Source organism: Hyaena hyaena, unplaced genomic scaffold (assembly GCF_003009895.1).
Source record: "Hyaena hyaena isolate Hyena2069 unplaced genomic scaffold, ASM300989v1 scaffold_148, whole genome shotgun sequence".
Taxonomy (NCBI): domain Eukaryota; kingdom Metazoa; phylum Chordata; class Mammalia; order Carnivora; family Hyaenidae; genus Hyaena; species Hyaena hyaena.
The window spans coordinates 248224-269296 of NW_024080780.1; the positions used below are offsets into that span (position 1 = coordinate 248224).

Consider the following 21073-nt stretch of genomic DNA (forward strand, 5'->3'; position numbering starts at 1 on the left):
TAATACTCTGCCACATTTCTGGATGATCAAGTAATACACGTATTCCATTGCCCTGTGTTTCATGTTAGAGTGAGTCTCAGGACGGTTGGTTGATGAATGGCTGTGGTACTGTTGAGCGGCTGTCTTCAGTGTGGGCGCGCTGTAGTGTGCTCTAACAAGGTGATTTTTGCTGCACTTGTTCAAATGTGGTGGTGCTTAAGGAGGTAGTCTGTCGTGGTGGCTCCGAACTCCTGTCCTGCCCACCGTCAGTCACTCTGCCTGCCTTTTGGACGGGGAGCCACGTAGTGACTCCAAAAGCCAAGTTGGATGAGGTGAACGGGCCCAGACTCCACTTTGCTGAAGCAGACTGCCGTCCCCACAGAGGCCCCAAGGCAGGGAGATCTCCTAAAAACCCTCCCTGCCCCGCCGCACCCGGTCAGCAGTCCTTCTTGTTTGTGTGTGAGCATCACCCCTTCTGAGTTATGTCTTGGGAAAATTCACTGCAGGTTGATGTGGCGCCATTAGCAAATGTTCTGAGAAAATTGGGAAGCACGTCTAGTATCCTCTGGATTCTTGTCATCCACACTTCATTCTTTTTTTCAAAATCTCTTAATCTATGGGTGACACTCAGAGATACAGAAGTAACTGTTGCCTCGGTCAAAGCTCCATTTCTTGAGGAATCGTAGTCCAGTGATAGCAGACGGTTTGGTAGTCTAATAAATCATACGTCAGCGTGCTCACGTTTAGTGGTGTGTGTCCATGTATGGTCAGGTGTGACTTGCTGAGGCATAAATGTGAGTCCTACCTATGAAGGTGTTGGCTGGAGGGAGGGGGGAAATGCAAGTAGCCTCCCTCACCCACATTACCTGCCTGCTTTGCACACAATGTTAAGGGTGAACATCTGTGCTTGAATGACTTGAGCAAGTGTGGGGGCTCCAGGGCGCTTGGTCCATGTCTATCTCGAACGGCAAGGGTCTGGTGTCAAGGGGAAATGAAGAGGCCTGTGACAGGCGCAAGTAACCACAGTCTTCGTGGGAGAGGTAGCGTTTGAGCTGATCTTTGAAGGACGGGTTAGAAAGTCCTTAGGCTGAGGGCTGGGTAGCATGAACTGCAGTGACATCAGTGGTGTGCAGAGAGCGGCAGCAGCCGGCGTGGGTGGAGTGGAGTGGTGTGGAGGTGTGAGATGGGGCAGGTGCCAGAAAGGTGACCTCGCGATGACAGCGTGGGATTTGTGTCATTAGGCTGGGGGACGCCACTGAAGAGACACAGTGGACCTTGACTGATGGCTGTAAATTGATGCCAGGGCCCGAAGTGACTTGTGAGTGCCTGTGAGGCTTAAGTAAGGAGCACCTGTATGGCATCCGGCTCATCGGGGGGCTTCGTGTGCTTACTAACCCGTGTGTGTGTGTGTGTGTGTGTGTGTGTCCGTGTGTCCCCCTCCACTGCTCCCAGCCAGCCTTTGAGCTACTGCTTTCCCCCTTTGCTGAGCTCACAGCAGGCAGGGCCGGTGTGTATGCACTTTAACCGGGTGCTGTGGGCAAGGGGGTGGAAGACACGATCCCGCGCGTGGTAGAAAGATCGCCCTGGGTGCGGCGTGGTGAGTAAGTCGGAGGGAGCGAGACCGTGGTTGAGGAGACAGCGTGAGTCCTGTTGTGCACACGCAGGCAAGTCCTGGAGGACTCTGGGCAGGCAGAAGCGTAAGGTCCACTGGGCAGCGACCTGTATTTTATTCACTGCTGTTTCCTAAGTGTCTGGGATGCAGTTTTCTATTTGTTGAAAGAGTGGGCAGATGAAGAGATTTAAGGAATTACCCAGTTTTGCTAATTAAACATTCTTTGGGGTAAAAAGTTTCTTCATTTATTCTGGAATAGGTGAGGATTGGCCTTTTATTGGAATCATAGTCGGTGATTAGATCAAGTGATCGAACTGGGAGATCTGCTTGAAGGAACAGGAGCTTTGCTTGACAGGGAGGGATTAGGAGTGGCTGAGGAAGTACCTGGAATCCTGCTAATGTGCTCTGGTAGAGATTTTGGTCACTTCAGTGCAAAACGGGGGGTCTTAAATGCAGCAAGGGAGGGAAATCAGGATGTGCCATAAAGGCAGAGAAAGAGGTTTCAGGTCTGCAGAGAAGCTATTTCACTGGTTTGCCTTAGGTCTTAGGCTCTATCCTTATCTAGTAGAAGCCATCTCGTTGTGATGCTTGACTTCAGAGTTCTTGGTTGGTGTCACCTACAGTGGACCTAGCTTTTAAGTGAAAGTTTCTGAACCTCATTGTCCTTTGCTCATTAATTTAAGTCAGGAGGCTCGGTTTTTCTCGTCCCACTCGCCAGAATCATTGTATAGCCCCAGCTATTTAACCTACTCTTCTGTTTATGTTCCCACGCTCACAGTTTTGATTGTGGCTCCTGATGAGTGTGGTTAGAGGCTTGCCATCTTTTCTGAGAGTTTCTCCATTGGAATTAGGGAGTACTGGAGGGTAAGTGTTTGGTTAGGGATCAGAACCAGCTGGGGACAGTTGGAGCCTGATGCTGATCTTCCTAGTGGGTTTAGAGCCAGCTTTCATTACCTTTTGTCATGGTGAACATGGGAGAGACTTGACCTTGGAAGTAATCTTAGTAACCAAGCTTAGAAGGAGCTGAAAGCCCAATGGTGGAAGTTAAAAGGGTGGGAAATGTGTAGATCTCTTCCCCCAAAACAGATATAATACGAGACTGCCGGAACCCAGTGGCCTGGGGTAAATCAGAAGTGAGTAGGGAGCAGAGGTCATCAACCCCTTGAGGACTTGGGCACTGGAGAGCAGGCAGAACCAGGAAACCCCGGGCAGCTGGAGACTCCCTTTCATCAAGTGGTAGCCGCATTGCCAGGGCCCCCAGGGGAAAGTGCTCAGGGATTAGTTGGACAGGGCGTGTTGCATGCATGCAAACGTGTATGTTTGTGCATTTATATAGTTTGATAACTAGACATAAGTTATTAAGCTATACATAATTACTTTAGTGTCCAAGATTAAGATCTGGACATAGGAAGACTTGTGTGTGTGTGGGGGGGGGGGGGGGATAACTTTGCACTATTTTATATTCATTTCCAAAGAATGGGAAAGATAAAAGGATTAGCTAGTGTTGACAGACTGGTGGTTTGGTTGGAGTTTGGTGGGCCTATCCAAAGCGAGACTATTTCTATGAATAATAACATACCACCTTCCTTCCTTCTTCCTTTCATTCCTTAAGCTATTTCATGTACTTACGTAATTAAAAGTAGGGTAATGACCATGAGAACTGGTGATTTATATATTTTTAGAAGATAGATGGGTTGGTAGATGATATAAAAATTTAAAATTCGGCCAGTTCTTCTCTTTTTAATTGTTTTTTAATTTTAATTCCAGTATAGTTAATAGTGTTATGTTAGTTTCAGGTATACAATATAGTGATTCAACAATTCTATACATTACTCAGTACTCATCATGGTAAGTGTGCTCCTTAACCCCCTTCACCCTCCCCTCCAGTAGTCATCAGTTTGTTCTCTATAGTTAAGAGTCTGTTTCTTTGTTTCTGTCTCCCTCTCTCTCTCTTTTTCCCTTTGCTCATTTGTTTTGTTTCTTAAGTTCCACATATGAGTGAAGTCATGTGGTATTTGTTTTTCTCTGACTGACTTTCTTTGCTTATCATTATACTCTCTAGCTCTATCCGTCTTGTTGCAAATGGCAAGATTATATTATTTTTTGTGGTTGGATATTATTCCATTGTGTGTGCCGCCTCTTTATTTATCTGTCAGTGGACACTTGGCTGCTTCCATAGTTTGGCTATTGTAAATAATGCTGCAATAAACGTAGGGATGTAGATATCCTTTTGAATTTGTGTTTTTGTAAATTACCAAGTAGTGCAATTACTGAATCGTAGGGTAGTTCTATTTTTTAACTTTTTGAGGAACCTCCATACTGTTTTCCACAGTGGCTGTATCAGTTTGCATTCACATCAACAGTGCAAGAGGTTCCTTTTTCTCCACATCTTTGTCAAGATTTATTGTCTTCTGTGTTTTTTATTTTAGCCCTTCTGACCTGTGTGAGGTGATATCTCATTGTAGTTTTGATTTACATTTCCCTGATGATGAATGATGTTGAGTATCTTTTCATGTCTCTGTTAGCCATCTGTATGACTGTTCATATCTTTTACCCATTTTTAATTGGATTATTTGGTTTTTGGGTGTTGAATTGTCTAAGTTCTCTATATATTTTGGAGATTGACCCTTTATTAGGTATGTCATTTGCAAATATCTTCTCCCATTCCATAGGTTGCCTTTTAGTTTTATTGATTGTTTCCTTTACTGTGCAGAGGCTTTTTATTTTGGTGTAGTCCCAATAGTTTATTTTTGCTTTTATTTCCCTTGCCTCAGGAGACAGATCTAGAAAAATGTTGCTGTGGCCAGTGTTACAGATACCACTGCCTGTGTTTCTGATAGGATTTTTACGGTTTCAGGCCTTACACTTAGGTCTTTCATCCCTGCCAAGCCTTTTGTGAGCCCTTCTTCATTGATTTCACCTGTGTTCCCTTCTAGCCAAGAAGGTGTACACGGAGCATGTGTTCCTGACATTTCATATGCTCTTACATTGGTTAAGCAAAAGTAGCTCTTGCAACACAGAGCATTTTGGTTCTGTATTTGCTGTGATATTTGCTGTACATTTGTGTCACCTGCTGAGGCTTTTTATTTAAATAGCTTATTTTTCCAAGTAGGTATTAGGTTATAGCATATTTTGGAATGTTCTAGAAACCATATGTTTTTCTTAAAGTTTGTTTATTTTGAGAGGGAGGGAGGGGGGGAGAGAGAGAGAGAGAGGGAGGGAGGGAGGGAGGGAGAGGGGGAGAGAGAGAGAATATCCCAATCAGGCTCTGTGCTGTCAGCATAGAGCCCAGTGTGGAGCTTGAACTCAAAAACTGTGAGATCATGACCTGAGCCAAAGCCAAGAGTCAGACACTTAACTGACCGAGCCACCCAGATGCCCCTAGAAACCATATTTTTTGAAGAAGAACTTTTCATATTAAGAACAATTATATAGCTTTTTAGAGCAAACTTAATTCTAATTTTGAAATGCTGTGAATGAAGAAACAGAGTTCTTGGCTCCAGTGGAGAGAAATAAAGAAATGGGGGAACCGTGATTATGCTCAGGCAGCCGTGGATACTGGACCTAAACAGTTTCCCGTTCTTCCCTCAGTCCCCAAAGCCCACGGATGCGTGTTGACTTGTGTCGCTCATGTCACTGTGGAAGTCGTGCTGTGCACGTCATAGAATTTAGAGCCAGGGGCCCTTGCCGTCCTGGGAGGCCAGGCTCCTTACTTTCCAGGTAATAAAGCTGAGCTCTGAAAAAGTCCAGTGTCTTGACCACAGCTCCAGGAAGCCCTGTGGTTTTTTAACTGCTTTACTGCTCTTGACCTGAGGAGGATGGTTCACTTCTGAGTGAATCAAAGGGCACAGTTCATTGACATGTTACTGAAGGAGGAATATCTAAGTGGGGATTTTCAGGCTGGGGAAGGGCCTTCTAGAAGTGGGGGCTGCCCACCACTGTGAGAAGTTCAGTTAGTCCCCTGGGGAGTGGATAAATGGGGAGGGGACAGCAGGGGGAGCCCGTTCAGCTCCTCACGGCTGCCTCGGCTTGTGTGTTCCAATCCCATTCTTGCCCGTGCAGGTGGTCAGCTGGCCTGGCCTCTGCCGGAAAGGGAGGAATAGGACCAAGACTCTGGTTCCAGGTCCAAGATGCTCTGAGCTTCAGGAAAAGCAGTCGCTGGCAGCCTGTGAGAGGATGAGTACTCCTTCATTTGTGATTTCACTTTGGGGGTAAATTTCATTAACAGAAATATCTTGGATGTCCGCACAGCAGTGCTGAACACCAGGCTTTCTTAGAAACATTCTCTAAGGGAAGGCAAGGCCTCCTTTTCAGTCTCCTGCTTATGTTTAACAGATTTGTAATGATGTTGCTTAATCGGGCAGTCTTTGTTATAATCATTAAAACACCATCGATTTGATCATCAAGAAAGCTCTGATCTAAATGATTGTTTCAGGAGCGCTTATTTAAAAATAACACGGAAGGGGGCGCCTGGGTGGCTTAGTCGGTTAAGCGTCTGACTTTCGCTCAGGTCATGATCTCGTGGTTCGTGGGTTCGAGCCCCGCGTCCGGCCCTGTGCTGACTGCCAGCTCAGAGCCTGGAGCCTGTTTAAGTCTGTGACTCCCTCTCTCTCTGACCCTCCCCTGCTCACGCTGTCTCTCTCTCTCTCCTAGAAATAAATAAAACATTTAAAAAAAAAAAATAACACGGAGGGAAAAAAACAAACAAAACCAACACTAGAAACACAGTATGTCTGTTTCTAGATTGGCATCCTCCGTGATTTAAATGAAAACCAACAGTGGTTGAAGAAGGAAATAACTAAATGAAACTGGGTTAATTTTGGTTTTATAGGGAATGTAGGATGGGCAGGGAGGAAATTAATATTTTGCCACTGGAAAAATCGGGTTAGATACACACAAGAACACATTGAGAGCATTTTAGAAACTGCCTTGGTTTTTCACTTGCTTCGTGTTATTTATGTTTTGTAAACTGAATAAATGTGACTCGAAGGACTCCTCGTTCTCATGACAGAAAACACTTCCTCACCGTTCATGTCTCCCCACAACGGTAGCTGGAATTGAGAGGCAGGAGGGTACTTAACCCTGACTGCTCCTTGCATCCCAGCTTCCCGGTAAAACCAAACTGGACTCACGTGTTCCTGGTCGTTTCACGTCCGAGGTCTACTCTAGTCTTCACAGCCATCCAAGAGTTGGAACTTTGACTTTAGAAGTACCTTTACAGCATTCACGCGGTGTCTCCAGACCGTGGGGGGAATGTAACGTCACGACGGATCAGAGCCTCAGTTAGGGGCTCCTGAGACCTGCATCTGAATCTGTTCTCTGGGTCTACTTTCTTGGGCGAGTCACTTCATTTCCCTGAGCCCCCATTTCTTGTTGAAGAGGGACAGTAATAAAAGTCCACTCTACATTTGTAGCCCTTGGGGATAGATGTGTTTGCCCTTAAGAATCTTTGAAACTTGAGGGGCGCCTGGGTGGCTTAGTCGGTTAAGCGTCCAACTTTCGCTTAGGTCATGATCTCGCGGTTCGTGGGTTCGAGCCCCACGTCGGGCTCTGTGCTGACTGCCAGCTCAGAGCCTGGAGCCTGTTTCAGTCTGTGACTCCCTCTCTCTCTCTGACCCTCCCCTGCTCACGCTGTCTCTCTCTCTCTCTCCTAGAAATAAATAAAACATTAAAAAAAAAAAAAAGAATCTTTGAAACTTGAGGAAGAGAACAGAGTACATACACCGTGTGATACAGGACACTCCAGTGGGGTCTGGGCTGCCCCGCGTGCCCCCCCCCCCCCCCCCCCCCCCCCCGTATTCTGAAGGAAGACATGAAGATTTCTGCAGCCAAATGTATAGGGACTCAGGTCTTAATGCCAAATGAACTTTTGGGACCAAGTTTTGAAAAAAAAATTAATTTCAGAGCCCTTTTAGCTTGTGTGTGTGTGTGTAAGGGATTATGGAACTGCATATATTACCCAAGCATAGCGTAGAATAATCTCTCAATGATGCTGGCGGCAGTGACATGACATATGGTCATGTTAGAAGGCTATTCCAGTCAGTGTTTGAGATAAACACCTCTGCATTTTAAAGGAAAAATGTCTTCACATTGGTCTTCGTGTTGCTTCTTGTTGAGATGTAGGTTTGTGAGAAGTAGTTGCCTCTGGTGAGGGTGTAGTATTTATTCACAAATTGTTTAAAAAAAAAAAAAGCAGTCGTTACTAGAACTAGCAATCCGTGGGGCACCTGGATGGCTCTGTCAGTTGAGCATCTGAATCATGATTTTGGCTCAGGTCATGATCTCAGGGTCATGGGATCAAGTCCCACGTTGGGCTCTGCACTAAGCATGGAGCCTGCTTGGGGTTCTCGCTCCCTCTCTCTCTGTGCCCCTTCCCCACTCGCCCTTTCATGCTCGCTCTCTCTGTCTCAAAAAATAATAGAGTAATCCATGAAACCGTGAATGTTAGGTAGTGGCGGCTCATCACGGAAAATCACATGTGGTACAAAATGGCCAGAGCCCAGACATGTGAGTTGGGGGATGCATGCTGGTGACCAGTCCCCACGGCCTTTAACTGGGGGTTGGTGGTGTTTTGTTGTCCATTGTAATACTGTCACTTCATCGGAGGTCATTTGCCCGGGAGCCTCCCCCCTGCCATTCACCAACGGAAACACTTATTTCCTTCCAGACCTGCTTGTGCCACCTGCCTTATACCCAAGCCAACTCAACAAGCATATAGACCAGAGGTTATGTGGACCCTCTGCCCAGACTTCCCTCTCTCAGTCCCCAGACTGGCTCTTCCACCTGGTAGCTGAGGGTCCTTGGCCCTGTGTCTTCATCTGCGAAATGGGGATATGATATGTCTTCCCTACCCCAGCTCACTCTGTGGACTGAGGGCTTAGTGCATGCACAGCCCAGGTCAGTGCCCGCTGCAACAGCGGGTTCTCGACAGCAGTATAATTATTAGGTGAGAGACGCACATAATCATACCTGCCACCCTCACGATCTATCTTGTCATTACAAACAGGGGGTTAAGCTGAACGATCTGTAAGGTTTCCTACACATCTGACATTTGGATCCAGATGCTGAGACTGTATCTGTGTTGTGTTGGTGGCTCACTTTGGAGTGACCTTGACACTGGGCTATCATTGCGTCCATTAGAGGGCACTGATGTACAGAGGAATGAGCTCGCACCACATCCTCCGAACCGAGAGCAAGGTGGCATTGGCCTCCCAGCTTTGCTCTTCTGCCCAGGGACCAGGTAGCCTATGGGAGGGCATCACTGTGGGCCTTTTCCTGCAGTCTAACCACGGAGCAGCAAACCCTGGGCCAGGGTTTAAGGGATTTCTAGGGTTGGGGTCACAAGACAAATGGCAGCCGCCGACCATATCTCAGGTCAACGAGGCTGCTGGCTGGACTAAGTTGATGAAACCCTGGATTCACAAATATTTTTATGTTTTAAATGGAAAAGATCCCACAAGCATATCTTTGAAATGCTCTTTGGACACTTGTATTGATACAGGATTCCTTGGCAATCTGGGAAATGTTCTCAAACATGTGAAAGAAGCCAGTGCCTTGTAAAGGAATTTGGTTTTGAATACGAGCTGGATTTCACAATTGTCTGCCCCTTTTTCTTTTTTTAAGTGCTTGGCATTTGTACACCTTCTTTGAATTACTTTCATGTTTGTTGGAAATATATTTTCACATGGTATTTACAATTCTAACAGAACCCCTAATAAAAGAAAAAATTATAACCCTGAGTTGGTTGGTTCATAATAGCTTTAATTTTCACCTTATGCTTCCTGAAAGACTTAAAAAAACAAATGTTTATTATTTTTAAAATTCCATATTTTGCTTCCTCAGCCCTTTCTACCAAATAGTGTTTACTTTTTACTTTTTGAAATTGTGCCCTTATTTCAAGTGTGTATTGAGTTACCAGTAATCATCAGGTTCCTGTTTACTAGTGGCTCAGTTTTTCTTTTAACAGTAAAATTGAAGACTATAAGGAATATACTATAGCTAAAAGGAAAAATCTCTTATAGGCAGATTGGCTATAGCATAGGCATTACTAACATTTCTTTGAGTTCTTTTCAAGCTTAAAATATTTGATCCTTTTCTTCTGCGTAGTATTGGCTTAATGCCCAGAGGCACATTCCATTTAACTGTACCCATCCTTTGAGGCTGAAACGTCTTGACAGTATCCGTGGACATTTCTTGGGAGTGGACAGGATCTGTGTTTGACGATATGTATTAAGAGACTCACATAAACGACTCAGGCTAATGTCTTCCTTGAAGTCAGGGGTGAAGGTAGCACTACTTACTAATGGTAGTACTAAAGCATGTTCTCTCCCTGGTCTCAAGAAAGGAAAATATATTTTTTTAATGTTTTATTTATTTTTGAGAGAGAGAGAGAGAGAGAGACAGCGTGAGCAGGAGAGGGTCAGAGAGAGAGGGAGACACAGAATCTGAAACAGGCTCTAGGCTCTGAGCTAGCTGTCAGCACAGAGCCCAACACGGGGCTAGAACCCACGAACCGGGAGATCGTGACCTGAGCTGAAGTCGGCCGCTTAACCGACTGAGCCACCCAGGCACCCCTCAAGAAAGGAAAATAATGTACTAAGCACACTAATTAAAAAGCAATGGATAGGGACACATGGCTGGCTCAGTTGGTAGAACATGTGACTCTTGATCTTGTGGTCATGAGTTTGAGCCCCATGTTGGGTGTAGAGATTACTTTTAAAAATTAAATTAGAAAGTAATGGATATTATAGCTTGTGCCACTGGAGAGTTTAAAATTAGATGGAAATGTGCCCTAGGCTGTGGGTTATGGCCAGGGGTGGCATGCATGCTGTGTGTCCGCCGTATTGGTATTGGTGTGCTAACAGACATCTTGCCGAATACTCACAGCTCCCCCATTATTATCAGCACTGACCACTAAGGAAGCTTTTTGTCCAGAAATGATAGAGAACTTGCCCAAGAACACACAGTTAGACCCCAGGTGTGCAGCCCAGGCTAGAAATGAAGAATCGAGAGCTTCCAGGAGGACCGGGAGTGAGGTAACAGAATACATGCAGATCCACTAAGAATTACTCTGATAATGTGACCCCAAGTGACTAGCAGATTGCTGGTGTTGACGAAAGAGGTTCAGAAATGAGCTGTAGTAAGAAGGTAAATGTTTAGCTTTAGCACCTGCTAGAAGGCTTGACCTCTGTGCGTCACCCCACCTCCTCCACGTACATGCACTTCTGTTAATCTTACAGGGTCGGTAAGGGGACCACCGGCGATTTATTCAGGTCTGCAAGCTATTTTAGGCACATGTACTATTAACCTTGCTAAATCCTATGCAGAGAGGGCCCTCAGTCAGACCCTTGGCTGCTGAAGGTCACGGGTTTGGAGTGATGAATAACAGGTCCAGTTGTCCCTGCACGACTGGCCCTTACCAGCCGCTGCCGCTGCCGCCGCCTCCTCCTCCTCCTCCTCCTCCTCCTCCTCCTCCTCCTCATCTGTCTGCACAGCTGATCTCTAGTACAGGTAACAAAGGGCAAGGGACCCTTTTCATAGCAATGAATCCCAAGTTATGGCCCCTTTTGTTTTTCCATTAGTGGAGTGCCATGACTGGTCTGCTTTTAGGTTTTCTTCCAGACCTCTGTCCTGGCGGTACAGTCCCCAGTTGGTTCTTCAGTCAGAGATCGTTTTGATCCATGTGCATAGTTACCGTAGTTACTAAATGTGAAGTATGGGAGGTGGCCTTCAGCCATATGTCAACAAGTATGTTCAAATATTTAAATATATTGTACCTAAAGTTTCAGTTTTTAGTGAAAGATGTCACTGACTTATTTTTTGCTAGTTATCTTTTCTCCATCAGAAAGAGGCAAAGTGGGGGCGCCTGGGTGGCTCAGTTGGTTAAGCCTCCAATTCTTGATTTTGGTTCACACCGTGATCTCATGGTTTGTGAGTTCAAGCCCTATGTCGAGCTCTGCTCTGACAAATGTGGAGCCTGCTTGGGATTCTGCCCCCCTTTCTCTCTCTCTCTCTCTTTCTCTCTCTCTCTCTTTCTCTCTGCCCCTCCTCCCTCAAAATAAATAAACAAACAAACAAACTTAAAAAAAAGAGGCAAAGTGTACATTTGTTGAGAGCGTAAAAATTTTTTTTAGATTTGTTTAAGTTTGATATTGTCAGGTTTTGGGGGTTTTTTTTTTTTGTGGTTTTTCAAGTATGGGAACCAGTGAACTATGCTCTGTGCTGACTATGAACTTGAAAACATCTGATCACACTGCCTAACTTGTACTCCCTTTCTTTATATAGTGGATGTCAAGTTGCAAGAACTTTTAAGTAATTAAATTTATGGAACGTTCAGCTTTCCTGACAACTTAGTAGTTTACAGAATAAATTATCCTCAAAGACCAGGACAGAGGCATTTAAGTGTTTTGTTTTCTTAGGTTTTACTTCTGTGTTTTCAGTGTTCTACAGAAGAGACAGAAAAACATTAACTCTGTAGTTAAAGCTTGAATTGCCTGAGTTATGAAGCTTTGAGCCTAATAAAAATGTTAACTGGTTGTCTGTGGCTTGATAACCACAATCTTATCCAAAACCCACCCAGTTTTGGAGGCTCCGTCATGCGTAAAATGAGGTGAGATTTAATCATTATGGCACGTAATGTTTATCCAGAGACAGACTTAGGCTTTTATAGTATGAGCTGTTGAAAATGATGGTGGGAAAACTGATCAGATGTGTTAATGTCCAACTGCTTCTAGTTTTTTCCTCCTCTTTTGCTGCTTGTTACAGTTTTGACAACAGAGTGTATCTTCAGCGATAGCCCTAACCATGAAACAGGGCAGAACACTGTTTTCATGACACATGTACCTGTCTTTTATTGCAGGTGCTGGACTGGATTGAGAACCATGGAGAAGCGTTTCTCAGCAAACATACAGGTGTGGGGAAATCGCTTCATCGGGCCAGAGCTTTGCAGAAACGCCATGAAGATTTCGAAGAAGTAGCACAGGTAAAACCATGACCTTCACTAGTTCCTCCCATAGATGCCTATGAGCTTGTTTTGCATTAGTTTTAACCACATCTGAGATGAGTACACTTTTACAGATTGTAAAAATTACTTATGTAACCAGTATGTAAAAAGGTGATTCAGAAGAGGTGATGCTCAGGTTTGAGCGTGAGGTTGTCCTTGCCTATGCAGAGGAGTGTGTAAGAGTAATGTGTTCTGGAAACAGGAAAACATCCCCTATGTTTTTGCCATATTTATTGTACCAGTGTCTGTTGACTAGCTTGTGAAATTTCAGTGTGTAGGGGTGCCTGGGTGGCTTAGTCGGTTAAGCATCCGACTTTGGCTTGGGTCATGATCTCACAGTTCGCGGGTTCGAGCCCCGCGTCGGGCTCTGTGCTGACTGCCAGCTCAGAGCCTGGAGCCTGTTTCAGAGTCTGTGACTCCCTCTCTCTCTGACCCTCCCCTGCTCACGCTGTCTCTCTCTCTCTCTCCTAGAAATAAATAAAACATTAAAAAAAAAAAAAAAAAAAAAAAAAAGAAATTTCAGTGTGTAATCAGGCAGTAGCAGTTCTGTAACGACGGGCCAGCATTCTTGCCCCATCTCCAGTTCTGTTCAATGCCTGTGCTTAGAGACAGGCGGCAGGGTGTGCAGTGTGTTTAGAGCAGGGGATTTGTGGAGTTGGAGGATTGGTTATAATAGCTGTGTCATTTGGAAAAGTCTCTTTACGTTTCTAAGATTCACTTCCTTATCTGGAAAGTAGGCACAGTAAAGGCTTCTAGAGAGGAAGTCAGATATGTATGTGATATCATCATATAAGGCACCCAGGCCAGGTCATTCCTACAACTTATTATTTGGTAAATGTGTTTTTTGTTTTGTTTTGCAAGCAGAGTGAAGGAGGGAGAAATAACAATAACATGGCGTGTGCGTGTCCGTTCCATTTTAAATGGAAGTTATAAGGAGGCATAGGGAAATTTACTTTAAGAAGAAGTCATCTAGTAAGTAAAACATGTCCAAACTGAAGCACACTGTGGCAAAACTGAGGAATGTCATAGACAAAGCATTAAAAACAGGAAGAGAGAAATGACAAAAAAAACCCCAGGGAGAAGGGCTATTAGAAAGACAGCCGAGTTCTCACCAGGAGCCACAGGTTCCAGAAGTTGGTAGAACAGTCTTAAGGGAAATCAACTCTGAACATGGAATTCCAGATCCAGCTGAATTGTCATTCAGTGATGAGGATGAAGTGTAGACCGAGAGGGAGAGACTTCATGACTCCGGCACTTCAGCTCAGTACGAATAACTGTGTTCTGTAATGTGGACACCGCGAGAGCTGGGACTTCGTTCACTTCTCCATGACTGACACCAGGGCAGTGCCTGGCACACTTAGGTGATCAGCAGATATGTATTGAATGAGTTCATTAAGTGAATAAAAAGGGAACTGTGAATAAAAAAGGATTAGGACCACAAACGAGCATAGAAATTGATAAATATAGTTGTAAATCAAAGGATTGTCCATTTAAACCAAAGACCGTGGGTTTGGGGATCGTTAAAAGTAGGACGGGACTAACGCGCCAGAGCGCTCTCCCAAGGGTGGTGGAAGGTTCCGAGGGTGCAGGACCTTCTGCTTACCTGACACTTGTAAACTCAGGTGCGCAGTCATCCTGTTGAGTGACCACTGACAGCGTAGGGATGGGAAGCATCACTTCCTAGTAAGCATAGGAGAGACAGAAATACAGAAAATTGGGTAAAAGAAATTCATGCAAATGGGTCTGGTGGGAGCAGAAGAAACAAGGAAAACAAAAATCATGATCGAAATCGTAAAATACGTTGTAGTAACTTGTTCCTAAGTATCAGTAATTACAGTAAGTGTAAAATAGATGTTACTTTTGTTAAGAGACAAAAGATTGGTGATCTCTTAAAAATCATGCTATGTGTTTTTTCCCGAGGGCGCACCTAATACATAAATACCCAGGAAATTTGGAAGCATGTAGCCTACTAGAAAAAGATCCACCAGGCAAATATTAACCAAAATAAAACTGATACAGAAATACTAATATTAAGCAAATAGGCTGGAAAGCCTGAAAACGTGATTAGAAATGAAGAGGTCCTTCCCCTATAAAAGGAGGAGCGTCCGTACACATCCAGCCATGCGGCCTTTTCCGTAAATCACAGTAGGAGTGAACCATGGCTGTGTGTGCACAGGTTTTGCACGAAAGAGGGTTCGGGCCCATACTCATTTGGGGAACTGAATCTGGGACCGAGTTACGGGATACTGAAACAGTCCGCACTTAAGTCTTGTTCAGTGAAAATGCCTTTAGCAAGTTACCCTCTTTGCACGTCCTCACGTACGAAATAAAAGTGCCAATCCCAACGTTTAGGCTTTCTTCATCTCAAGAAATGAGCCAGAAGAGATTGCGTGTCCAGCAGCCTTCCCACAACCACGAGGCACCTTTGGAGCATTTTTCTTGTCTCTTTGGTTTGTGGCATCCCCACCTCATGCCCGCTGGAAAATACTCCATCTTCCACTTGTAGCAGAAGAAATGGGGAACACGTGTTCTTACCTCCCCTTCATGTTTCCTCTGCGATAAGCTACTGCTGTGGTCGACGTGGTCCGGGGATGGCTAGGAAAGTTGTGTCACATGAGCAGAGATTTGGGGCCCCAAAGAAAGTAAGAGGCAGAACTGCCAACTTTGGAGATGGAGCCCCCCCCCCAAGTAGCATGGTCCCCCGTGATGGCAGGCTGGCCTGTCCTGAGCTTGCTCTCCTGACGATGGTCCGCCGAATGTCCCCGAGTGACCAGGACCCCATCAACCCTTCTCCCTCCAGTTTGTGTGCCGCCTTCCATTCTCAATTATGGAACTGTCTTCTGTGGCTGCTGTGACCCTATCTGTTCATGGTAAACTCCTTTCATTGGGTCTGAGGCCACCATGGGAGCTGGGAACACAGGTTCTCAGGAGGCAGCAAGAGTGAGAAGGCTTTCTCTAGAAAACGTTTCTGCTGAAAGGTTTCTAGGGCAAGCAAGGGCTGAGATAGTACCCTGAGCTCCGGTCTGCTTTATACCCCTCAGAGCAGGTGCTTGCTGGCTCCTGCCTCTACCCAGCTGAGCCCGGTCCTTCCTTATTGCTGCTCATTGTCCTGGGATTCTAAGGGGCGCCCTACTTGCTTCCCCTTACACCGAAAGTGCTTAACCCCAGATCTGAGCTGTGCATCAAAAGAAGCCTTAAGTACACTATTGTTCACTTTGCAAACATATTCACCCACTCTTCCTCCCTCTGGTTCTCAGATACTGGCCATGTGTCAGGCACTCTGACAGCCACAGGATGTGGGGGACAGAGGGTGGGTAGACGGGAGGCCAGAGCAGGTCCTTGTGAATAGGCTTGGCCACCTGTCAGAGGCCTTTCCCTGGCAGTTGTTGATGTCTGAGCAGACACTCGCAGTTAGTAAAACTCAGCTTGGTGACAGGAGGAGGAAGATACTAGAAGCAGTCATGGGGGACATCAGGGAGGTTGGACTGTTGAGCAGCACTGCCACGTGGCCGGCGCAGTGGGAGGCTGGATGGCTGGGCCAGTGCTTGCAGAGCTGTATGCAGAGTGCTGACCTCTCCTGTCTGTGGGCCTCTCTCTGCTGCACACCTGCTGCTGGGTGCAGTCTCTGAACTTCACCCTGAACGTGGCCATGTTCCCGTGTCCACTCTCTGCTGTCTCCACCTGCTGCCACTACATGGGCCCTTCAATTATGACCCCTTTCCTGGCATCTTCAGCTTCTCTCTCTCAGTTCTTTCTGGCCCCAAATACTTAGAGGCCCTCCCTTCTCTTGAAGAATGTCACTTGATTCCTCTGTAGTTTTGAGCTGCCGGTTGGCTTCAGAAGCATGTTGTGCCACTTTGCTGTGCCTGCTGCTCTCCCGCGGCCCCCTGCAGCCCAGCGGTACTTGTCACTGATAAAATTGCATGCACAGTCGTGCCGCAGGCGCCGCTGCTCTCAGCAGGCATTCTGCGGGCTGTTGTGGTTGACCATGAACTGGGACCCAGCCACTTAGGTAATTCCCCTCCACTCGCTTTAGAGTGAAGATCTCTGATCTGTCCCGTCCACAAATGTGTGGCAACTTCTTGTTACGCCATGAGCTCTAGGGAGTGGGTAGTGGAGCTCGAGGGGCCGGTGTGTGGCTGCTGGGTGCGCAGGGATGTTGTAAATTGTGGAGAACACCCCGTGAACCATTTCAGGCCAGCTCACAGGCAGCTTGCTCTGCCTCAAGGTACACCGTCAGGGACTGCCCTGTGTGATTAAGAACTAGCTGCAAACAAAATGAGGGGAGGTGCATGGGCCCTGAAGACATAGGGTGGACTTCTTTTTCTGGCCGCTGCTCTGTGAGTAATAAAGATTGCTCTTTATGAGTGTTTGAAGCCAGAAGAGCTCTTGGCTGTGAGACAGCTCCATTAGGAGTCTGGCTTTATTAAGACCGTGTGCAGCACATTTGGTCTGGACAGACGGTGGCCTTGGTATCGGGGCAGAGCTACACACTGTGTGTGTACCTTCACTTGTTGAAGCTTTCCGGCTCTTCCCAAGGAGCCGTGGCCTCGGTCTTGCTGCAGCACCAGGAGTGAGGCCCCCGGAGGGAGCTGTGCCACCTTTTCTTCTCTGCCCTCTGCGCTCATGGATTTCTGTCCAAACAGATTACAGCAGAAGCGACTACAGCAGAGACCTAAGTTTATGTTTTAGATTTATGTTTTGGTTTTTTTTGGACAGGGTGACCTTTGAAGTCACCTTAATATGGGAGCAGAGGTATTGTTAGTGCTTAACAAGGGGCTGTGTTTCATTTTCTGAAACATTTTCACAAAAGTAAAACAATTTTGGGGGTTTAGGGAGAAGAACTTCCTTTTCTCATTTGTTCAGTACTTGTTCAAGGATTGGTTAGTTCTTAGGGTTGTATTTTGGAGGGTCCTTTGTGAGGTGAGTTCTAAGTTGTCTTTAGAGCTCTAGAATTAGCAATTGACGTAACACACTTTTGTTATAGTCAACTTCTTCAAAACACTGACTTGTGGCGTACAATGAAGTAACATAACAAGACACAAAAAGGAAGTGGTGAAAGTTGTAGGGTCGAATTCACTTAAAATGTACTAATCATAGATTTATTATGTAGAACAGTTCTGGCGTTCTGGGAAGGAGGAACCCGAGAGGAGCCGCTGACTAGCTTGGTGGAGGCTGGCTGCACTGCGGGACCCCCGCTGGGGGCTGTGTTTCAGGCACCCCACCCCCCGAGACACAGCAGGAGGCATGTGGATCAGTTTTGCAAGCAGTTTGGTAGAGCCTGGAACCTCCTCTCTACTAATCTGAAGATTCCCTCCTCCTTTGTTTTGTGCAGTGATTGTGAGTAGCTGTTTCCTCCTGCTGATACATTTCCAGAGTGTGCCGTGTGTGGCCATGTCGCCTCCTCGTGCAGGAGACTTAAGGAGGAAATCCATGCTTGCCACACGAAGCTCTCTGCAAATGATTGCTGCATGCGGAGATGCTCTTTGGCAGGCGTTTTCTTCTACCTTCTAAGTAGGTGTTCGAGTTAGCGTTCACTTTAGATTTCAGAAGCTGTGATTACAACAGCCACTCAGGCCCAGAAAGCTCTGCTTCAAGGAAGAAGCCGGTTTTGAGAGCACAGATGTCTGGGATGCGATTAGTAGATCTCTGCGTGGCAGCTTCCCACGGGTGTCTGTCTGCGCTTATGCTGCCTTCCCTCCTGTGCGCTTACCCCGTGGGATTCAGATCACCTTCCAAAGGTGTAACCTGCTGTGATGGTGTTCTCCATGAAGCCAACTCTGTCGGCAGCTTTATATGTGCTATGGAATCTGTGCATCTTCCAGGAGAAGGACGCGTGGCTTTTAGGGAAGCGGGAGACGTTAGACTGGGGCAAGATTTTCTGCAGACTAACAGGTCCGTTCTCCCATTTCCCTGATCGCTACTGAACTCACCATTCTTTTGTGAATGCTTCATCCGTAGCATGTGGACGTACAGAATGCGTCCCTGTTTTCAGCACGCCCTTAATTTCTGACTCGCTGCAGTTAGTAGGTGCTTGCTCCTATGTAGTATGCTGCCGTTTTGCAGTAAGATCGTTTTAAAGTATGAGATGTAGTGTTTTTGCCTTTAAAATAAGTTAGTAGTGGAGAATTTAGGGCTGGTGTCTGCTATCAAGAGTTTCCTTCAGGTTGGCATGTGCCCCCAAGATCTCCAGTTGCCCTTTAAAAAACCCTTCTTAGATTTACTAATGCCTCCACCACTTTTATGACCATGGGCGGGTTCCTCAGTCTCCCCGAGCCTCAGTTTCCCTACCTGTAAAACAATAAATTGCTACCTTGGCCAGGTAGCTGGGAGAAGCCTACATAAACAGTGTGCCTGGCACTCAGCAGGTGCTCATGTGTGTCAGTTCCTTGCCTAGAACCTTCCCCTTTTCCGCTCCCCACAGAATTGTTTCTCTGGTAAAACGCTAGCACATGCAGTCAGAAGTCGCTCTCGCTGTACCTAAATATATGCCGTACAGACGTTTTCAGTTCTGCTTTTAGTGCTGTCAGTTAGATTGTGCTGTAGCGCCTTTCAGCTCCACGTCACCTGTGTGTGGGGGCGAGGGGCAGGCTTGTGGCCTGTGCTTTCCCTCGGGGTTGAAAAGATGATCCCAGGGACGTAATGAGTCATTTAAACAATTCAGGACACTGGGGTTTTCCATGTGAATTGTAGATGTACTGGCCCATCATTCTTGTTTGCTACATTAGTATAAAATACCTCAGATGTTTTCTTTATGCATACTTTGGTCTCTTGTTTTTTAAAACAAAACAAATGGAATAGGAGTATTCATTCCTTGAACTGAGATCAAGAAAACCCATCTTTTTCACTGGATTCTATGTAAATGTCGCCTCTGGTCATCTTCTCATAATCCCAGACTGTTGCAGCCAAGGGTCTGCAGGGAAAGGTGCAGGGAAAGGAAGGTCCAATCTGCCCTGCAGTGTTTCCTGAGTCCCAGCTCTTATGCAATTTTAATTTACTTCTCCCGAAAAGAGGAAACTGTTCAGCCCCCACCCTGGCCCAGCCCTTACAGCGTTCCCTCCAGTGCTCATCGTGGGGAATGGTGGCCCACCTCTCCGAGGAAGGACTGGGCCCACAGAGGGATGCCCTCGGGGACAGGATGGCAGGCAGAAGGCAGAAGTCTGGGCTCTAAAACAGCCTCCTGACACCACCTCCCCTAAGCAGAACTTGAAGTTTTGAATTTCCCCTCGCAAGAGGAACCCTGGCCTGGGCATTCGTTGTCTGAACAACCCCAGCGCTCCTGACAGACTGGGACAAGTCACTTCCCCTTTTCGCCTCGCTCGCCCACTGTCCTCGTGATGGGGCTGCTGTGCGGCCGGGCCGGTGGCTCCAAGGTCAGGTGTGCTCTGACGCCCGGAAGTCTGTTTTCGTCTGTGCACAGCGCCCAGCGTGTGACACCCGCAGGAGGGCTGCGGGTCAGAGATGCTGCTTGCTGGCCTGCACTCCCCCCCCCCCGCCCCCCGCCCTGGGCAGAGGGAAAGCCACGGAATCCGGCGCAGGGGCGCGTTTTCTCCAAGTGTGAAGTGAGAAGCAGGGGCTAAGCAAATGCTCTTCGGGGTCCTCCACAGTTAAAACATGCGCTTGGTCGTGTTTGACAGTTACTGTCTCAAATGTCCTTCCCCGCTGGCCAAGACATAGAAAAGCCTTGAGAGACCAAATGTTCAGTGTTGGGAGGCAGCATCACCTGTGGGTCCTCCTGTCACACATGGGACGTAAGTGACTTCATGGCTGTGGTGACAGTAGAAAATAGGATTTAGCTCCTAACGAAAAGTGTGTGCGCAGCATAAGCGTGATACCCTGTCGGCTTCTCTCGGTGCTGGAGCCCCATCATCCTGCCGCGCAGAGATGCGGAGCGCGCTCTCTGGCGAGGCTCCGTGGGGTGAGGCAGAGGTGTCTCCAAAGCCATCATCCTCAGCGAAGTCACCTCACACTAAGCCTCTGATGGTGAGAGAACCTTCGTAGGCAACGTGTGTGGATCCTCTGTAGCAGGGGCTCGTGATGCTAATAGCTCATGAACTGTGAGGTCATGGCCTGAGCCCAAACCAACAGTTGGATGCTTAACCGACTAATCCACCCAGGTGCCCCAACAGGGCACCTTTTTTAAAAAAAAATCTGCTATGGATGGGATGCCTAGGTGGCTCATTTGGTTAAGCATCCAACTTCGGCTCAAGTCATGATCTCATGGTTTGTGAGTTCGAGCCCCACATCGGGTTCTGTGCTGACAGAGCCTGGAGCCTGCTTCGGATTCTGTGTCTCCCTCTCTCTCTCCCTCACCCCTCCGCTCGTACTCTGTATTTCTCTCTCTCAAAAATAAGTAACATTAAAGAAATTAAGAAAATGTGCTATGTATTTATGTATCTGTTGCACAGATACACACACATGTAGCTGAGCCTTGAACAACATGGGGATGAGGGGTCCCAAGCCCCCATCCAGTTGAAAAT

General features: G+C 46.7%; 1 protein-coding gene across 4 annotated transcripts in view; it reads left to right on the top strand.

Moving 5' to 3' along the window:
• The window catches only part of TRIO (trio Rho guanine nucleotide exchange factor), a 349937-nt gene that overhangs the window by 166715 nt on the left and 162149 nt on the right, over positions 1 to 21073 (top strand). For all 4 annotated transcript variants that reach the window (XR_005529593.1, XR_005529594.1, XM_039238832.1 and 1 more), the window contains exon 10: positions 12450 to 12572. Coding sequence is in view for 2 of the 4 variants with exons in the window: in XM_039238832.1 (XP_039094763.1) it covers positions 12450 to 12572 (123 nt within the window). In the remaining 2 variants the exon portion in view is untranslated. The remainder of the gene's footprint in view (positions 1 to 12449; positions 12573 to 21073) is intronic.